Consider the following 21876-nt stretch of genomic DNA (forward strand, 5'->3'; position numbering starts at 1 on the left):
TGTATTGTTATTCCCGTTGTTTTATAGTTTCATATAATATCCTTATCCGTCTGACTAATACCCGACCTTTTCTACTCACACGAAAAAAAAACTATAAATGAAATTCAGTATCTATCCTTTATTGTTTTATTAATTAATAAATATAATGCCATAAATAATTAATTTTACGGCATAATATTATAATGCGTCAATAATGAAAGTAATTTTTTAAAATTGCACTGTTTTATATTATGAATAAGGAGAAATCTTATCCGACATATTACCATTCTTAATTTTTGTAGTACGCTTCTATTATTTTCTCTGCAATATTGTTATTGAAACTATATTGTAAATGCATGTATGCATAACAATAATAAAAACCTGTAAATCATGGAAAAAGCTTGGAAGAGGCACCACTCGTGAATAGTGAGCTAAGTAAGTACCAACTCCTCAATAATACATAATTGACCAATAAATTACACATATTATGTACAGATTAATTGCGGTCGTTACAAAAATGAAACAAATACTGGATAAATACGATTTGTGTTCTTGACAGGTACAAATTTTGTCGACTCCGTGAATAGAGCACAGACAGTAGCATTATTCTGTATATGATCAGACACAGTGAAGATATCAATTTTTGAAGCGATTAATTGTTTATATTTAACGATTAATATGCATTTGTACTTTTTTTCATCAGTTCGCAAGGAACTTGTTTAAAAATCAAGAATAGAATGAAAACTAAAAATTGGTACAATTATATGTAGAATTATAAATAACAATTTCGAAAAGCATATTAGAAATTCAGGTTGATGATCTTCTCGTTAGATCTCGTAGGTAAAATAAGCCGAACGGATTCGTTGGAAAACCAAGAATAATTACCGTGCACGGAAGATCGTAACTCGCAGGCCTCGTTCATTTTCCCATTTATCGTCTTGTCGGGCCGGACTAGCTAGCCGCGGAACAATAGCTCCGCGTTGCGTAGGAACGAATAGCCTGTCATACCTGTGACATATAGTTTTTTTCTAGCAAGTACAATCGCCGCGTCAGTCAAGAAGAAAAACTGATCGTATTTCTCTCTTCGCGGAACTAACCTCGCAGTTTTTGTTGACCGACTAACGCATCCGATGACATTATAGAATTGCGTGTTGTACACAATAATTTCAACTATCAACAAGTAGTGTTTGGATGGATACAAGCGTATCGATAGTATTCAAACCATTCGATTAGTGATATCTGTTTGTATATATCAAAAGAAAATCACTAACACTGTAATCAATGTAAAGAAATGTAAAAGTTAATTATCGACAAAAAAAAAATTATAATTTATTTACCATTCGAAACTTTTTCATTTTTTTTTATTTGACTTGTATATATATATATGTACATATATATACCTTAAATTTCCAAACGAATTGATGGAACATTAATACCCATTAAATCGATATCGATTACATATGTTCGATGCCGATCGATACAAAATGATCATTCTGAGACTTGAGTCGATAGTATCGATTCAATATTATTTCGATCGCTGGCAATACATTCGTGCCGGCGCCAAACGAATTCATTTCCTTGCATTACCGTATATTTTTTATTTACTTTCTTTATTTTTTGTGTCATGCATGTACAGGTATCGTATAAATTTCTTTTCCTCGTAAAGTCAAGTATACTCCGCTCGTTCGACCCATTCGAGCGTGTTATAGACGAAATATTTAGGGGTTAAGTAGAATCTGATTTGCGAATAGGTATGAATTTTGCGTTAATTAATTCCCGTACAGTTATTGCGTATTACCGCGTTTTATTGGCCCTTAACAGTTGGCGTAACAGGATTTACTGCCTGCCGGGACGCGAATAAAACGTGCAAAGAATTCGAGCCTCGAGGATCCCCTTGATTACAAAATTCCGTGTATCTCCGTTTACGGGGAGATTTATGATACAATAATAACGGGATGAACTCGAAGTGCATTTCGATACCGATAACGTCGTGCACGATCGACTGCTGGTAACTGTACGGATCGCGGCACACGAAATACGGTAGCGCGACGCGGGAATGACCGGGATCTGACAATAAACTCACGAGAAGCGTGTTAATAACAGTTCTTATCCTGAATATCGTAAAGTGGTTCGTTGCGAACCGCGCGGCTCGTTCTCACGATGAAGCCGTTCGTTTCGAACGAGTAATTTTGTAAATACAACGCGCTCGGAACAGATGCCAATCTTACTCCCACCTCCCGAGGTTCATGACACTTGGCTAGTCTGTATAGAGTGGACAACTATTCTGTTGACGTACCATTGTAATAGATACTCACTCAATTGTTTGGATTTTTTGATCGGTGTCTCGTAGTTCAAATGCATGTTAAATGAAAAATTTTGAATTTTGAATGTATCTCTTTTTCCAGGTATGTTCCAGTAATATCACTGAAACAGTCCATTAGTAGCGCAGTAAGGTATCATTTCGGTAGAGAAACCAATTTGAAGAATTCTTGATTAATTGAAACTACACAAGTAATATCATCACAACTAGCACTTCGTAATAACACATTTTAACGTTCTTTCCTTCAGGTCTCACTTTTCATTAAAGGAAAACGAATACGAGCTCCCTATCAAAAGGGTAGAGTCATCATATACAAAAGGAGGATGGTAAAGGGCTATACTTACGGGCGCCCCGTTACAAATTGACACATCTAAGTGGCGGTCGATTTTTCACGGGACCCTATAATAATGTCGACAGCTTTTCAGTAGTCTATGGTCGACCCTTGTAATAAGCTTAACCAGTCCATGGTAATGTAATTTATAGAAGCCACTTGTTTACGGTTAATTATGACGGCACGGAGACAACCATTAAACATTTTTGTTCGCTGTGTATTTTAGCGTATCGGACCCGGGAAATTCTGCCAAAAAATCGAGATAAACGTGTGTCAACAGAAGCACGTCAAACAAGGGATACATAAAGGAAGTGGACGGTCGCGCAATCCCATTGGATCGTACAGTTCCTAGGCATTGTAACAAGTAAATCTAATTGTTCACCGAACAATACGAAAGGTAGCCACGCGCGAATTCCGGTTGGTCTCGGTTAGACAAAGTTAATCGTCTATCGGCTCACGGTTCTTCGCGAATACTGCCGCCAGCAGCTCGCGTGGTGAAAGAGTCCGCAACATCGGCCCTTAAAACCGTCGAACAATAGCGCGAAGAGGTCCTTAATCGATAGAAAGCAACGCGTCGCCTCGGTACACGCCTCCGTCACAAAACGAGCCTGGCGATAAGGTTATGTCTCGTGAGTCGGGAACAGAGGGCGCGTACGTACACGCACGGACACACGCGTGGACGCGAGTGTACGTGCTATCGGCGCGAATAACGGGCGTGAGAGAGAAGGAGAATCGAAGGAACATTCGCGGGGTAGAAAAGAGAGGGTTAAAAAGTGGGAACGAAAAGGAAATATCAGAGAGTATCGAGGTTGAAAGAGAAAAGAGAGAGGCAAGAGATGGCAACAAGAGCAATAAGGACAGCGAAAGAAGCAACCGCGGAGGGGCAAAAGGGGGGAACGCAGTGGGATGGCGTTGGAAGGGAGGAGGAGGAACGGGGAGGAGGAGTAGGAGGAGGAAGGGAGGAATATTTCGCGGGCGCGAGAGGCAAAGATTCTCTTGAAACCTGTGGCATTTCGCTCGGCGGTCTTCTGTTCGGTATACGCCGAAGAGGGATCGATAGCCGCGTCAGAGACGAGGAGAATCAGGCGGCAGGCTATTTCGAGCAACAACACAAGTCGGCAGAAGCAGCAGAGAAGCAGTAGCAACGACAGAAGCGTCCTGTGCGCCGCGAGATAGATCCGCAGCCATTCCACGGCCATGTCTGACGGCGCACGGGGTTGGCTACGCCCGAGCGGGGCCTAGCCAGCCAATCGGTGGGAAGCGCGAAAGGTCCCGCGCCGTGGCCGTGGCCAATGGGCGTACCCGGTTTCGGCGAGGCGCGCGACGTCTCGTCGAAGTAGAGGGGGGCCCTCGCGGCTGTCACAGGTGCAGCCAGTTGGCTGGCGAACTCGAGGCGAGCGTGCTCGAGAATCGCCGCGTTCCTCGTCCGTATGCCGCTTATCGGACCCACACTGTTCGCCCGGTTTCATCGATATCTATCCGCAGATCGGGCTGCTCATCGTGATTGACACACGCCGCTTGCACTTCGTTAAGGAAAAACCAAAGTGGTCGTTCGGAGAGCGTCGTTCATCTGGCCGAGACAGCACTCATATTTACGGAATTGAAAGGATTCCAGACTTCGAAACTATCGGACAGATCGCGGGACTCGTTTGATGCGGTCCGTCGCGCGGACGCGCACGTCGCGTCTGACAGATCCGTTACGATATACCGGTCCCATCGGCGGCGTCATGTCCGACCGCGGAGTGTCTAAAACCAAGAGGGAACGATCTTGAGCGTCGTCATACGCGGGTCACCGCGATGCGCCGACGGTACTGATCTGTCAGCTGAGAGACACGAGGGGTTGAAGAACTAGTGTCGAAGCGGACTCGCGGACGGTATAAGTTGAATCATATAATCAGTGAGCCTTCGACGAGTACGGTTCAAAGAGGGACGAACGGGGAACCACGGAAAGGGAAAAGAAGGCACCAGAAAAAGTCGCTAGATCGAACCGAAGATTCATAGGGGAAGAATAACTATATACAGTGAACATAGGATCGTGCATAGAGGGAGAGATACGTATCCACGGAATAAGAACGAAACAGAGAAATAGGTCGATGGTATTACTTAAAGACAGAAGACAAGGGAAACGGATTTGATCGAAATATCGAGTGCGCGTAGGGGGAGAGAAAAACGAAAACTGGCAACGAACGGGGGGAAGTGTGAGAAGTGCGATTTAACGGCCGTAGGGATAACACCGCAGTAAAAGTGGGTGCACTGGGGCCCTCGGGACCGTTCGGCCGATACGGGCCCGTGGAAGGTGGGCCTGGTGGTGGTCCCGGGCCCGGCGAGGGAGTGGGGGCAGGGGTGGCCGCAGTCGCGGCTGGGGAGGTGGAGGGCTACGGGGGCGCCGGTGGCGGGGGAGGGGGCCCCGGGGGGGTTGGTACCCCCCGGATAAGGGTCGCGACCCTCGGCGGGCCTTGCTGCGCACCCCTGCCCGTCACCCAGGCTTGTAACATAGGTAAGTCGATTTCATTGCTTTCTAAAATAATGTTTAATTAACCGGTTACTCTACTTTATACGCGCTTAGCCGTTCAACCCCTTCCGAAAATTCGACTTTTTTGAAATACCCACAGAGAAAATGGTTACTTATCGCACTGTAATGATTGTAATTATAATAATGTGGTGTTTACTATGTTTTCTGATACCTTAATTAGCGAAAGAATTGAGAGATTGGTGGAAGTAAAGGACTGTTGTTGCGACTTCAAGGGATTAATAGGTTTAGTGTATAGAACATCAGGTATATTTTGGTACTGCGAAAATATGATGGTGTATATGATTTTCAACGGTAGATTCTTTGATACGGTGAATCTCTGTTGAACTGCGATTTTACTTGGTTTATTGGAGAACTGTAATGCGCGACCTCTGTCACTGAAGCGTTCATCTTCTTGCAGTCCGACTTCACCGATATCTTTTATAGTTCTAAACTTTTAAAAATGACGATTATGGCTGTCAAGCGGAACGATGAATGCTACAGTTGCGAAAAGATTGCACTTTGGTCTAGTTACAGTAGTCCAAGCTACAACGAATCATCTAGCAGACCGAAGAATTCCTTTCCGAAGGAAGTCTTCGACGTCTCGTGTTCGAAAGGGTGGTTCCTCGAATAGTCTTCCTCGAAAGCAAGAACATCCTTCGCTTCCTTTATCGTGATTGATCGCGCCATAATTTGGATGTCATAAAAATTCGTCATTTTTCCCTCTCTCCCACGGTGATGAATCGTCCCGTGGATCATTTTGTGGGCAGCGATTTAACGAGGATGAATTCGCTTCGGACAGGATTGAACACGCGTCATTGTACGTAACGAACCAGCGATTCGAGGAAACCGTCGTCTTGCGACGTGCGAGTAAAATTACGTCCGTGGCCGATTATCCTCGAGCGAGTTGCACTGATCGGAGAGGAACTTGTCGTTCAAGAATCGATGTTTAATTCATAACACTTATTAGCGTCAATTCAACGATTTGACACGCCCCCTATCGTAACGATATTCGTTACCAAGTTGAATACGTAATTTCTGAAAAATATTAAAACCAATACTTACATGTATCGGCGATTAAAGATTCACCGGTTTTATAAGAGGGACAGGACTGCGCTGCTAGCGACGGTAGCCAGACTCGTGATGCAGTCACCGTATTAATGGGACATAATCATTTTTTCGGTTCAGTGTCTCCGTTCCCATGATTGTTACCGACCGAGGATTATCAGCGGATCGATCGCGGACTTATATTTTGTATTTGAATTTCTCGCGGTCTAGTTACAATGCACGATCGTCCGCGAGAACTTTTAAATCGCGTAGAACCGTGCAGCGCCTTTGGCGTACCGTTATCTTGCGAATTCTTTGTTCTCCTTCCGAGAGCAGTGGACAGCGCGGATACTTGAGTCGTGAAAGGGTTTTAGAGCGTTTATGTATCCCAGGGGTTGGTTCGAAGAAAAATATTGACACTGGAGACATCGTGTCCGACTTTGCGGATGTGCTATCGATTTCTAATTTACCGATGTTGTCCTGTTAACACGCTTGCTATCATCATCGCCCGGAAACTCCTGTTTGGAGCATTTGCTGGAAATGATGTATCGTTTTAATAGTTTTACTTACAGTGCATTACGAATGTTCCACTGCGAACAATCGGGCTCGCACATTTGTTCAAATTAGGTCAAACAAGGCAGCAAGTATGTTAATGGTAGAATATCGTCACTCACAGGCAGATTTAATTGTCCAAATCATCTGCGTAGTTGTCATTTCATCATAAGTGACCATCATGTTTTTTAAATATTCTATATGAAAGAAGTGAGACATGAAATAATACACCCCATTAGTCTGTCCAGAATTAATTACTTTTTTACGAGACTCGTTTAGTATTTTCTTCTTCTTTCGAATGTTACATTCTCACACTGATTCATAAATGCAAATAATTGCACGAATGAATACTCGTAACAGTGTGAATGTTTTCGGTTAACACCGATTAATAAAATGTCATTCTCTAATTTCATTCTTTCGTGGGTAATAATTAGAGAAATATTTTCGGAGCGGCTATTTCGAGACGTTCAACACGAGAGGGAATAAATTCCAACGACCGCAATAAAATTTCTGCGCATGATTTCAAATAGAATTCTATTCAAATATTCTTTGAGCCGATTTCGAGTCGTTATTGATTGGATAAAGCGGTTTCGGTAAAAGGTGGCACGCGCCCTGGTGCTTCACGCCAAGGAATTGGATTAATCGGAACCGTTTTCACCGGACGATCCAGGCATTCGTCTCACGTAGACTTAATCCTAATCTGGTTTCGGAGGATTCGAGCAGAGCTTTCCCTCTGTTCTTCCCATTTTTTTCGCGTTCCGCTCGTGAAACCGGCTCACGATATCTGATTTCGGGAATGGAAGGTCAACGGGATTAAAGGATGCACTTCTGATAGCGTTATCCGCTTGGATCTTTCACATGGTCGAATTTATGTGAAAATTTCGAATTTCATGGTGATTCGGTCTGGCCCCTGAGAAATTTCGTGTGCACTTCCCGAACAATCAATTACCGCAGAACTAAGGAACAGGTGCGCGTGTTTTGGAAATGTTTATCATAATTTTAGCGTGTAAACAAGATGTAAATTTAGATACTTAAGACGTTGTACGACGTTTGGAGTTAATAGATACAGAGTAACTAAAAAAGAGTTGATTAAGGAATGGAGAATATTTTTCATACAAGATACCGTTCTTAAAAAGATTTAATAAAAAAATAAAAAACCTACGAAGTCTTTCTTTGGTTAACAAGAGACACGAGTTAGGAAATCATCCGTTAGAAAATTGATGTCGCATTTTAAGCTTCTAAAACTCCACTCCGAATCATCAAGAAACTTGCAGGATTCATAAAACCGGTCGGGATCGGTGTACAGCTTAAAATAAAACAGTACAAAGCAACAGACTCCACTTTCAACGGAGAATAATATTAAAACCCAAATCCAGATCGTTTAACGTTCAGTTACTTCATCAATCATGAATTACGTCGGCGCGTATTCGAGTTTCTAGAACCTATATTTCGAAAACGACATTTCGCGCAGCGGAAAAGTTCACTCTGGTTATTTGATTTATTTCCCCGCTGGGTATGATCAGCGAACGCCGGTCGGGTCGGTCGGTAAATTCCGCCGCGGACACCGGGTAGATTTCCTTTTTCGTGAAACACAGAATTTTCTTGGGAAGCCAATTTCGCCGGAGGAATTACCCGTAAGTCGATTTCGCGTGGAACGATTTAAATCTTGAGGTAACTGCGGGGTGGTTCGGGTCGAGCCGCCGACTCTCGCGTTCCTCCTTTTTCTTCTCGCCCTCCCGGCGAAACCGAGGGGAGATGAGATGCGCAAGGTCAGACCTTAAGGGTGGGAGAAGGGTTGCTAGGTTGACAACCCTGCCGGCAGGGAGGAACTCTCCGCCCATTGGTGGGAACCGCGAAAAAAAGAGAGGAGTGAACCCTAGAGGGTTCAGCAATGGCGAAAAAAGAAGTCGGAGATCGTGAGCGAGGGAGAGCCACGACACGGAAACGGAAAGGGAGGAAAGAGAGGGGGCGACGTAGCAGGGAAGGGAACGTAGCAAAGGACAATCTGAACGTTGACAACGTTTTGTAATTATCGACGTGACTCCCGGTACTGAAACACATTAACGGGGTCAATGATTGTTGACAGTTAATGGATCTACGCGCGAAGATCCGAATATGATTACTAAATTCGTTAAGCTGTTTCTACGAGTAGCCGTTGTAATTATTTATGCAGCCATCAGCGGTGCGTGTTTTATAATTGAGTCTACTGAAATGTTGTATTAATTTATCCGAGTCCCGTGTTCTACGCGCAAACGTTATTGAAGCACCGAGTGAATACATTATACAGTTTATTCGGTTCTATTACGTTACTTAATTTAGTTAATTCGCAGTGTATTATATCCTAAATCCTCGCGTGTAAAAGTTGTATTTTGCATACGTGTGTTTTGTACGGATTATTCTATATGAGAACGTTTCTGTTTGAGCTTTATTCGGTCTCGAGAGTTAACGAAAAAGAGAAATATCTTTTTTGTTAATGTGATTCCGTATATAAAATTGGTTGAAATCACTTTTTAAGGATGTATTGTAAACATTTGGTTGACGACGATATTAAAGTCACTCGAGAAAAAACCTGTGTTACATGATGTTTGACACCTTAACGAGGGATGAGTCAATTTTCCATGAAATCGATACTATCTTTTATTACAGATAATGTCGTGATTATTCGTAGAAATATTAATATAAATTATAAACCAAACGTTTTATCAGAATTCGAAGAAAAATGCTTAAAAGCTAAAAATTATTTTGGACGTTTCCGACGAAGACCGGTGTATTGACTGAATCTACGTTTTCAGCATAACGACTCCATCGTTAATCCTTTTCTCCAATACTATCCAGTCAGTCTTGCTGAAGATTTTAAACTGAATTTTAGCAAGTTTGAATATTACCGAATACTTCCATCTTGAAACGAAGTAGCGTTACTCCTGTACAAAGAACTTTTCTTTTCAATCAAAATCAACAGCCCGGCATGTTCGGCGATTGTATTTTGGGCAGAAATGGTAAGACAAGGGTTGTCAATTTCAGCTATTCCTCCCCCTTAGTTTTTGTTCGGTCTTAAGTAACATTAGCATTCTACGTATCGATGCCCCGTTTGTTCCTAATCGTTCGTGAAAACTCGATTGTTTTTCCGCAGCGCGCGTAGACACGGCTGGTTCACCGTCAACAATGGAGGAACGGTCGCGTCGTGTCGCTCTCTCGGGCTCGCGCCTCGGCGCTCCGTCCGGCATGCTGCACGGTAATCAAACCGTTCGAATTACAAAAAGTCGATGGACAATGCGCTGTTCGTTATGCACGTGCTCGGCCGCGGCGACCGCTGCCGAGGTTTTCCTTCAAATTGGAATCTGATCGGTAATAGGGATTGTTTAAAATTCGATCGGGAGCACGTGTTCGGTTTGCGCCCGACACCGGCGTCCAATCGTACCGCTATTATTCTTTTCAATTGTTACATACGAGTTGCTCACTCAATCACCTATCAGTACTGAATGCAAACAAACAAGAAGAAAGAACATTACCCGAAATAAATAACACTTGAACACTGGGATAATTGGAGTAGATAAAATTACCTACCTCGAATTGTTTATTTCGTAATGACTAACGTTATAAAGATGCGTTTTCTTCAGCGAATTAACGTACACGTTTATTCGCGCGCTTAACGCGTCCATTGTTAAACTCGCATCAACGTCATCTAACTCACTTATACTCCAACCTTCTCCATTTCCCTCTAATAATTTAATTACGGTACCCGGAAAAATACCACGGCGATAACTATCCACAGACAACGTAGTCGCAATACTGTAAATAAATATGACATAAATCAGTAAAATATTTTCGAGTCCGCCCCGACACAGGACCGCGAAGGGTTGTCAATTAAACCGGTGGAACCTCTAAAGCACGGTAACCCGAACCAGTAAAACTCGCCTGCCACGCAATTCGAAAACGCGAAGCGCAAACACACGCGGGTACGATCGGGAACGCGTTCGCCCTGAATTTCCACGATTTTCTCGTTTCGTTTTCCGCGGTGGCGCGTTTCAACCTGCACGGGAATTAAAACGGCTCGTCAAGTCACGGGTGCCAGTACCGCCGGAACACAAGAGGAGTTAGGCGGGGGAGGGGTGAAACGAGAATTTTACTGATTCGCAACCGGTAACGAGCGACCAGCAGCGGCCCCGACACGATTATTCAACGAATGCTCTCTTTCTTTTCGCAGCAGGGAGACGCGGTTTGGCGATGCTCCTGTCATGTGCAGGATGCGACAAACCAATTATGGATCAGTACCTGCTGAATGTTTTGGACCGAGCATGGCACATCGAGTGCGTCCGCTGCTTCGATTGCAGAGCCGCGTTGCAGGACAAGTGTTTCTCCAGGGAGGCGAAACTCTTCTGCAGGGAGGACTTCTTCAGGTACTTTGGCAGCCATTGTTTTAAATCCCGACGATGGTACTCTTGACACCCGGGGCGACCTTGAGACCACGATCCCACGAGTGACGCGCGTTTACAAGATCCGTTGCTCGTGGGATTGTTTCTCTTTTTTTTTGTACCATTCTTGTTTTGTCACTCCTGTAGATTAATTGGAAGATATATTTTCTTTTAATGGAACGTTAGTGTTAGCGATTCAAAGATGAAATCTTTCGGGTAACTTAACCTTTTCTGGCTTCATCGTTGTCACTTGCGAAAATGTTTGTCGTAACATTCTGGCTGATCTTTCTGTTATTTTTAATTAGTATTCTCTGAAAATCTGTAACTCTGAAAGTGTTGATACACGGTTGAAGTATGTTGAGCGTACCGATGATTATTCAATTGTTCCACATTCGTTCGTTTCGAAATACTCCGACTATTCGGAGCATCCCGTGTAACGTTAGAATCACGAGAAAGCAACGTCCATTTAGTAGACGGGTAACCGTTACAAAAATCGCGCACAAAAGAGCCGCCATTCGTCGAGCATAAAATCTTTCAAAATGAATGATTGCAGACGCGTCTAGGCTTGAAATATCGATTTGACCCCTCGCCTCGCGATTTCTTTCGCAACCGTGCTCGCCAGTGCCGCTTCGCCGTTAATAATTCTCAAATAAAAAAGCCCACTTCTTCCAGTAGCATTTCTTTGCGTATCGAACAGGATCAATAATATCCGTATTCATTAAACCCGATCCGGAGCGTGCTCCCACGTCTCTAACTCGACATAATAAAGCAACGGGTTAATTGTCCTGAACACTATATCTCCGGCTCGAAAACGTTGACAATTTAATGGCACCAGTTTCAAGTTCACCGTTCGGCCCCGAAGATAACAAATCGGACTCGACAGAGAGATCCCTATCGACGATTCCTCATCGACGCCGATTTCACAAATCTCGACGCCGTCCACCGTAATCCCCGGTCGCTGTACGACTGATTAAAAACTACTTATTTTAAATGCCCGCCACCGTAAAGTATTCGGTTAGCAACTGGCATACGTGTTCAGAAAATCTCCATACCGGGCCCATGAAATCGGTTCCGTTGGAATAATGAGACAGCAGCGCACTGTCGTCGGTTTATCGGGTCAGCTTGCCGCCGCACCCCTCCCCCACCCCTTCGTCGTTGTGCCGCTCGTTCGCGTAATTGGCATTCGAACCGTTGACATATAACACCGGACGTGAATCGATGGATCTTTGTTGAGACAAGTCGTAGCCGGCAGGTTTTTTCGCCCGTTTCGGCCTGCGCGAAAACAGTGGCACCGGGGCTCGCCAATGCGCGCGGCCGGACGTTTCTCATTCGCATAATTAGATAAACTATTGCGAGCCGAGCGCCGCTGCCAGGCCGTCGACGCGACGGGCGCCGCCGCGGGAAATCGAAAGATTTACGATCGACGCATTAGCGGACAATCGCCGCGACATTTGTCGCACGTTTCTTTCCCTGCGTCGGCGACGTTTGTTCGGCGCGCGAGAAAAATCATCCCGCAACGAATGGAAAGGGGGGGCCTTGACATTTTCCAGGCTCGACTTCGTTTCTCTCTCTCCCTGCCGACACGGGGCACCCGGCAAAAATCGGCCGCGTTATCGTTGCCTGACCCCGTGGGCCACGGTCCACTTGCTGTCAGCCATTCCGTCAAACCTTCGTTCGCGTTTCTCCGTAACGTCGGCAACAGAGAAAAAAGGAGGGCAAAAAGCTTGTATCTTGATTCCGGCGCTACCCCCGACCCGATCGTTTCGCTTTAGCTGTGCTATACCGTTGGTCGCTCGGAAAAATGCGTATACTTGCAGCGCAGCTTTTGAAAGTTATCGGTTTGTCACGTAGATCACCGTTTTTTAAAAGTGTTCCACGTACGAAAGCGTGTTCGCGCTCGGACAACTGACAAGGTTCGGAGTTGATTAATCGAGTAAGAAATCGTGTTGGGAACTCCGAATTGTATTAACAACTCTTTTGGAAAGTATAATTTTTCTGACCGATGAAACGTAATTTATGATGTGGGTATCGGTTTCAATGCATAGAATTGGAGCATACGTTACCATTAGGTATACCCTGTTTCACGAATAATTGTATTTAGCGTTTAGTACACGTTATAAAACTTATTTATTCAAGGCAAGGAGTTAATTATATTTTATTTGTGATCGTTTATTAGCGGAACAACGTTTTACTAAGTGTCTCCGGACATCTTTATATGCAACAAGTGTTTAACACTGGCTGGATGTAATTGCCTTTAACAGCGGAAGGGTTACTGTTGAACATATAAGAAAAACCTAAGAAGCGAGGTATTAATTGCAAGGACAATATCAAAAAAGTGTCCATCCTAGTTTCTTCAAAACAGGGACCACCGGTCGCGATGATCGTCCAGTCACGAAAACCCGTATACTTAGCTTCGAAAAAGACTACGAGCTACCAAACGGAACTAATCGGGGAACGATCAAGTCCCATTTGCTTCTTGCTGATCAGGGACGCCGGTAAAAAGGTACGAATATCCGCGAAGGAGACCACCAGACAGCAAGTCTAGCCTAGGACATTGTTGTCGACGTTATTTTGTAAACTCGATTCGCATCGAATATTTATAACGCGGGGGAGATTGATGGTCCCGGTTCCAGATCGCGCCGCCGGCCAGTCGTTAAAAGCGTGTTCCTCGAGCGTGACGGATAATTGCGCAAAAAAAAAAGGAAATAATGCTGCGCGGAGACCAGTTTTCAAAGTGTCCGGTTATCGAGGAGGAAAGCTTCGTTGTACCGAGTTGTCCTCGAGGAAGCTTTTCGTCGTCTTTTTGAAAGAAAGTTCTGGGGCTGGCCACTAACACGCAAGAAACTCGATAGGTTCTATCTGAAGTTCACGAAGGAAGCCACTTCTCGGTTTTCAATAGTTAAATTCGATCCATTAGGTGTTCCTGTTTTATTTATCGATTCAGACAGTTTCTTTACGACTTTTTTTCTTCGGTTCTCGCGTTAACGAGTTAGAGATCGTGGTAGACTTGAATTTACTGTGGACTTTAACGTCTTAACACGTTAACCCGTATAGGCGACCATCGAAAGAAGTCACGTTAATGGTATCGTTGTTAGTTTTATAGGGAACTGCGTAATTCGTTTTAGGCTTAAGAAACATCCAGAGAATTGGCGTTACCGGTAGTTACATTTTTTTCATATATATCGAGGAAAAATTCGCGTGCTTGACTACTTCTTCGCTGCTTAAATGATTCCTGCCGGTCACGCGTAAGGATGCTACGCGCGGAGCGGCAAGAATCATCCGCTTGAACCCTCGCAACATCCGAAAATCGTGCCTTATCGCGTCGGGAACCTTGACATTCGCGCAAGAAACGGAGTCCCGAAGCGTGAAGATCTCGTCGTCGGCCGCGTTACGCTCCGGCCATGGATTTTTGCCGCGGATCGGGGAGAAGAAATCGCGCGAAAAAGCAGCGGCGAGTCACTTAAATTAATTACGGGCACGGATCAAAGAAGCTGGGAACATTTAAGGCTTGGTTTCTCTTCTCGCCCATTTTTTCCCCTCTGTTCTGGTCTTTTTCTTCTTTTCATCCTCGGCTTCGTCGCCTTTTTTCCCGAGCACAATGCCGGTCTGAGTTAGGATATTGTATCGGTTAACCAACACGTAACGAACCGGGCAGCGCGCGGAGCGGTTAGAATATTGTGATTCGGGAGGAGACATCTGTGACGAACGTAACGAGCCGAGAAAGAGTATCGTGGTCCTGGGCGAATCGAGGAAGTCCGAGGACTAGGTCGCTGCTTATGTAACCGATCGTCGGTGGCTTCGTTTATTAAACCATAGAATGTTTATTTGGTGGACTCTGTTTCACGGATTGTACACGTTAAAAGATTGATATTAACAAATTGAAGTAGAAAACTGGACAAACAGCAAGGATGCTGCGATCAGGTACTCAATATTCATTAATTAGCAGCTTACAAGCAGACCGGTGTCCATGTGTACATTTAGTTTGAATAATTATTTCCATTCTTATTCACATCTGTGTATCAAGAATAAAGTAATATCTACTATTAACAATATCTGTCGCGTATGAATAGGTACGGAAAGGAAAGTATAGTTATAAAAAAGACAGTCATCTTTTCTGTCTGAATCCGAGAACTTCATTCCGAGCGAATTCGATCGGAATCGACAGTGGCCAGGCGTCACCGTTCGATTTCCCGCGAATGGAAACGTCCACCTCACCGTTCGATCGAAGGGAGACGTTCTTTCCGTGAGTTCTGGAAGCGATGAACGATCCCCTTTGTGGGCTAAGGACCGTGCAGCACGGGCAGCCGCGTGGGGAGGACGTCTGAAAGGGGGGCCCTTTGATACTTACACGAACGGGTGTATAACGAACGTGTTGTATACTTTACGAGCCACTTTGCATTTCATCCCGATGAAAAATTCATTAGATGTAAGACGAGCGAGTAGAGGCCACGCTCGATCGGCGTGGAAAGGCTTTCCGAGTCGAAAATAACTCGGCGACGTCCCGTTAATTAGCGTTTATCCTCTTTGCTAACCGTTACACACGCGACGGAGGGAACACGATGATAATTATGCTCGGGCTCGGATCAGCGAAACCGTTTTACCCCCGGACTACTGTTAACGTAACCAGAAATTGTTTTTATATTCAAGCGATACCTCCTGGTAATGGCACTTTTCTCTCCTGATTTACGAGACGTCAAGGTAAACTGGGTCAATCCTCACAACGGCGACCGTACGCTCCTCGGCCCTCGGGTTTAGTTATTCCTCGCGGATCCTAATTTCGTTGCATCAATTTGCATCTTATTGTACAGTCGTTAATGACGAATATTCTTAACGGAGGCAATTCGAACTTCGTCTAATTAGAATGTAACAGAGATCTGACTCGTCGCATCCTTGAGTTTACCTCATTCTACGTCGAACGCGAAAGCGACTCGTTGTCCGCTTGTTCCATACCAAGCCTCCATTCACCAGTTCCTCAAAAACGAACCGCAATTTCAATTCTACTTGGTCACCTTTCGATTCCGAAGTTTCGCACAACGTCGTTCCGATCGAAGATAATTCCAGCCGATTTCAGAAATCAAAAAACCCCTCCGGCTATCGGCGAATCCAAACAAACCGAACAAAAAGGCGAAAAGGAAACGTTCGCGGTACCCTGAAACCTCGGCGGATAAACTCCCGCGAAATGGTACCCCGGGCATGTTTCACTTATTAGCGTATTCATTCAAATTATCATAATTTGTTTCGCGTCTAATCAACTGCCGCTCCGTGTTTCGCCCGGGCTCCGTTCAGAACGATCGGGGGCCGGTGGAAGGATCCATCGCGTCACGGCCATTCAAACGATCGCTAATCTACCCCGGTGATTTCAACGAGCGGACAAAAGCGCCGTGCCAAGTACATTTCAGTAAAATTCTCAGGGCACGGGAGTATATTAAAATCGCGATAATTAGAGAATCTCGATCCCGGACCTTTAATCAACCGAAACGAATAAACGGAGGAACGAACGAATGAAAAGTGGCGGGGTAACGAAGCCGCGAGGTCCGAAATGGAAGCACGAAAAGGGAGGAGGCGAATCGGGAGTCGATTCCCACGACACGGGACGAATCTATCGATGTCCTTTCTCGATTCGAACGAGAGCTTGTTCCCCTCTTCCTCCTCCTCCTCCTCCCCTTCCTCCTCCTCCTCCACCTCTTCTCCCTCTTCCTCCTCCCTCACCGTCCCCCCACCCTTCTTTCAGCGAATCGCTGTTGGGAATACTGTAACACCTCCGGGAGGTCCGAAGGTATCGGGGCCGGAGAGAAACGGTACGCGGTTATGGTAACCGGCTCTACGAGTCGCCAGCAAGGTCCTTAAAGGTCGATAATGGCCCGTGGGGGCCCCGAAAGGGTCCAGGATCAAAAGGACCGATGTCCCCGTTTCGACGCGCCGCCTCGACTGCCGTGGCTTGCGGTCGATGGCCCGTTCGTTGTGTACCCGCCGAAAATTATTACCTTAAAATATGGTCCGCGCCGTCGTCGAAATACAACCGATGAAAACATTAACTGGCGGCCCCGTGGGGAGGGGAGATGATGACGGTGTCACGGTGACACTCAGGGCCGAGGCTAGCGTCCGGGGCTATATAACTTGTGCTTGGGCCGATGTTCGCTAGGGCACGACTTCTGTAAATTCGATTTTTTCTAAATAATTTATGCGTACGTGCCGCGTGTGTCTGTGTATGCACCTCGGATTACCGTAGAGCCTTTCGTAACTGAATATTGATGCTGACGTTCTTGCGTGTGTAATCGTTTCATTCATGCACTTTTGGGTATAGCAAGTCCGGGGTAATCCCAGCGTAAAGAGAGATCGGGCATGTTGGTATGTTAAGGTAAATATGAATGCGAGAAGACGGATATTTAAATAAAACGAATAAATCAGTAGCGTATCTCGCTTCGACGGTTATTTGCAAGATCGCAATTAAGTTGTAAGGTTAATTTTTATGTGGTTACAACTTTATGAAAACATGGTCGAATTATCTCGGACTTGCCTTATTTGGATTTAAATTTCTTTTTATTCTCTTAGTCCTTTTTGTTGAGTAATGTATTAAGGAGTAGATGTTGTGCGTTTAAATATGCGAGTAATTATTGCGTGCTTTCGATGATTTAGACGTTTACTATACAGTAACAACTACGGATACTTCTGCATAGTACGAGCTTGTTATTCTGCGACCCCTAGATAAAGTGTTAATTATTCTTTTCAATGCTTGTTATTGATATTGAATGGTGTCACATTGCGAAGCATTATTTATTGGTATATATTACTTATGTTGAACCTAAATGATGCTTGTGAGAAGTGATACCTACTTAGCCTTTATTCTTCGTTGAAATATTTCAGTAGATATGAAGATTAAAAAGAATTGAAATCTATAGCGAAATAGTACCGATTTTATTTTTGGGTTGCAAAAAAAGGGAAGAGAAAATAACTTTTATATTTCGAATTTTTATATTTCTTTTCTGTTTGCACTATTTCATGGTAACCGGAAACGGTGAAAATCTGCCGGTGTCAAATGCGTAGAGTGTTGCAGATGGGAAATAACTTTCTATTTGCAGTTGGACACGATTCTCCGTGTCACTATCGCAACGCGTGGGCTCGCGTCATAGAAGTACGCGCTTTTGATTGATGGTAAAATAGTCTTTTAATTCGCAGTTCCCCGTTCCAAGCTCTCAACGATGTAAATCAGCATCGATACTTCTAAAATATATATAAAGTTGAAATATTTAAATTGAGTGGACGGAAGTTATGCAGAAACCTAATATAAAGCTGCCTTCCCACGGTGTATTGTTTGGCCGTTTATTTACCATCGAACAACCCGCGGAATATTTATCGAACTTGCTCGAACCTGATTCGACAGTTCCGACGGTGCCTTGTTTGCCGGTAAATGAACTGCGCGCGTCGAACTCTGCACATGCTCGGAATTAGGGATGCAATTAAAGTACGGAATGTTCGAAGTTTTCGAACTTCGAAGTGTACCAACTTTATTGACTCAATTTTAGCAAGATTCTCTTTCCAATGTGGACGAACACGTTGGATACAATTTCATGAAGATTACAAATTTGCGAACTTCCACAATTAATTGGTGTAGAGGTATTCAGATTTCCAGAATTTTTAAATCGCCGCAATTCAGCGAGTCAGTTAACACTCTCGCCACTACCGCAATTTCATTTTTCCTCCCCGGGGAGGGAAAATGAAACTTCAGTATTTTTTTTATCTTTGTATCTGAATACCCTTCGGTATCAACCGCTATTTGCGTGAAACGGCTGTCAAAAATCAATGAACAAAAACTCCAGATATATCATCATGGCGTGATATTCTTCTTTAAAGCGTACAAACATGTCCGCGACCAATGTGCGCTGAAAACAAAAACGCGACAGTTGTGTCGGTAGCATTATCGAGACAACTGACAGAACGCAACGCGTCAGTAACAATGAAAGTGTTAGAATTTATCTGATTCTCCTGGCTTCGGTAATCCTTCATTTTTTTTATTGGAGAAATGTAATCACTCCTCTTAGGCAGTTTCTAGATTATTGTTCAACCTGATAGTACAATTAAATACGAAAACGTTTACGGTTAAGTAAAATTATTGCAATTTATCTAAGAAATGTCAAAAAACAAGAATTCTAAACATTCGGAAGAATTAAGTCTTTATCAAGGCTTCAAAATCCTATTTTTATGAAAGGAAGTTGATTTGAATTGTACTCGGTTATCTAAAGGCATAATTAGTCATTTCGAGTTGGGCAGCAACTCATGGCTTATCTAATGCTTTCACCAATACCACTACTAGAAAATGTTTAAGGTGAAACGCCTATGACGGGTAGGTCAACTATGAAAATTGTATCGCCTCACGATCGCCAGTTTACGAGTCTCAATGCATATAAAATTCGAAAGAAACAATAAAAGTGCGAAATTAGATACAAAACTCGTTTCCCATATTAATTTCTTTGAATCAGTCTATGGAAATTTTGGATAAATTTCTGCAATTTAATAATCAGTCCATTCGTCTAAGAGAACTTTGTTCTGATGCTTCGATTCCTAAAAACCCCTCTTTAAGGCGTTTCTTACCTACAAAGATCAAACGAAGAAAGTTACCCTTCACCTCTAGGTGCAGGTGAACATATGAAAAAATATCTTTCTTCCTGGTATTTATACACTTCTGTATATACACTCATCCATTATGACCGACCCACGGAAATGTACTGTCAGAACCTATCATCGAAGCTTGCCCATAAATCTGAAGGTGTAGGCGAGAGCCTTAGTGCACCATTGGTCCCCTGTAGGCCTATTTGCTTAGCATAACGATCCTAACTGATAAAAAGAGAATCGCTCACCTGTGAAATCGATAGACTGGCGGATTCGCTTAAAATCGTAGTCTCCGCCAAGATACGGCGACGCCGTAAAATCAGCGTAGCGTTCAAGTTAACATGGGTCAAGTGGTAGGACAAACGAATTGACAAACATAGGATAATACCGGGTGAGATGGCTCGATCTCATTTATATTGTTAAATATCCATATTTTCAATTGTTCTTAATGGTATACTGAACTTTGTACAGAGGCCTATTTAGTCATTATTTTAATGTATATTTACTTTCATAAAGCATGTGTCCTTTTTACTAATTATGAATGATATTTATGATGTAAGAGTTCTTTAAAAAAGATGGGCCATCTTACCACGACTTACCCTGTCATCTTCTCAGGACTTCGAACTGTGATTAGCATCTTTGACACGGTCCGTGATCTTGCAGCAGCAATTGGTACCGATTCTAAGGAGTGCAGGTTGTATTTTAAACGTTTGATTTACGACCCCTGCATATCGTGGCGATGATTGTAAACTTCGCACTGTCCACAGCGCGAATAAAAGAATACGCAGGTCGCTGCTTGTCGGCTTGTCGCTTCCTCTCGGCTAGTGTTCGCACGAGGATCGTCGCGGGAATATTCACCGAATTACGCGAAGAATACCGTTACATCATCAGCAGTCACTTGGAATATTAACGACCCGGCTTGGAGGACATGTCTTGGGGGACTTAAGATGATCGGTGGCGCGGTCGGGAATAAATCACGCGACAGTTGCGATTGGGTGTATCCAACGTGGAGGAAGAAAAGGGTAATGGAACACAGCGGTAGGAGTGGACACGCGCTTGGTAGATAGAAACTTCGGATGAGAAATAAGCTTAGCTTCGAATGGAGCAGATGTCGTTCGCCATGTTGGCTGTCTGAAAATCTTTCGCATTACTTCCACGATGTATAATTACTGCAATTCAAGATCCACATGCGCGTTATCCTTTGATAAAACCGTTTGCACAGTCAACACACGAAAAAGGGGATCATACAGCTTAGAAGCAACATCCTACCGTACCTCCTTCGGAATTGCACAAGATCCTGTTCAAGCCTTCCATCTTCACACGCGAATCTCCTGATTCTCCAGTCACTACTCCGAAAATACCAAATCCTTCCTTCCACCGCCCAACACAACCCGCCAGGAACATACCCCTCAGCCGGAGGATTCCTTAATACCGATCGAAGCAGTTCCCACGCAGTAATTCGTCGAAACGATCGATAAAAAGTTCGGATTAATTATGAATCGGCATCCACCGAGTCATTTCGGTCTCGACGCTGGGAAACGTTGTTTCGTGCCGATGGAGAAGCGGAAAACAGAAGAGGGAGAGGGGAAGAGAAAGAGAGAAAGATAGACCGTCCAGACGGAACGGGACGCGCAAGGCACGGGAATCAAAGGCGAAACGATCGAAGGCAATCATAGATCGGCGAGGCTTTTCTCGGCCGTCTCGAAAGGGCGCCGACGAGGGGTCCATTGTCCTTGCTTTCCACCCGCGGTGCTGCTGGCTGGCCTCCTCGGGAGTGGAGGGACCCGTCGAAACTCGAACGTGGAAACATTATAAATGCGGCGTGACGCCCGCCACGGAACCGTAGGAGAAGTTTGTTGGGCGTGACGGGGGCCGGCGTGGCGCGGTGCGGCATGGCCCGACAGAAAGAGAAACCAGCCGCGGACACACGGAGAGGAACAGAGAGGATTTTCGGTGCTGTTTCCCTTCCAGGAAGGTTCGGCAATAGCGCTGAATCGCGATCGAGCGTTCAACGGCGTGCACCGGCGAACGTTTTTGCCAACCACTACGGAGCTCCCTCTTGCGTCACACATACGGGAGACGGGCCTCCTCGTTCGGCCATCTGCAGTTAAGTCATACT

The 21876-nt window shown here is 44.5% G+C and overlaps 1 protein-coding gene and 1 long non-coding RNA gene across 9 annotated transcripts in view; one reads left to right on the forward strand and one right to left on the reverse strand.

The window, feature by feature from the left end:
- Window positions 1-4: 4 nt before the first annotated feature.
- LOC116427902 (uncharacterized) lies at window positions 5-2873 on the reverse strand. 3 transcript variants are annotated; one of them, XR_004235174.2, is made up of 3 exons: window positions 1380-2873; window positions 1077-1251; window positions 5-987 (listed from the first exon to the last, which is right to left on the reverse strand). It is a non-coding gene; the product is annotated as an uncharacterized LOC116427902 (long non-coding RNA). The 3 variants fall into 3 exon arrangements; XR_012998876.1 differs by having other exon boundaries at window positions 1077-1218; window positions 1317-2873; XR_004235175.2 differs by having other exon boundaries at window positions 1317-2873.
- Window positions 1518-21876, forward strand: part of Lim1 (LIM homeobox 1) — a 46435-nt gene continuing 26076 nt past the window's right edge. For all 6 annotated transcript variants that reach the window (XM_031978734.2, XM_031978735.2, XM_031978737.2 and 3 more), the window contains exons 1-4: window positions 1518-1615; window positions 2548-2766; window positions 2857-5127; window positions 10943-11135. In XM_031978734.2, coding sequence (XP_031834594.1) covers window positions 10963-11135 — 173 coding nt within the window. In that variant the 5' untranslated portion in view covers window positions 1518-1615; window positions 2548-2766; window positions 2857-5127; window positions 10943-10962. The remainder of the gene's footprint in view (window positions 1616-2547; window positions 2767-2856; window positions 5128-10942; window positions 11136-21876) is intronic.

Source organism: Nomia melanderi, chromosome 6 (genome assembly GCF_051020985.1).
Source record: "Nomia melanderi isolate GNS246 chromosome 6, iyNomMela1, whole genome shotgun sequence".
Classification (NCBI taxonomy): Eukaryota; Metazoa; Arthropoda; class Insecta; order Hymenoptera; family Halictidae; genus Nomia; species Nomia melanderi.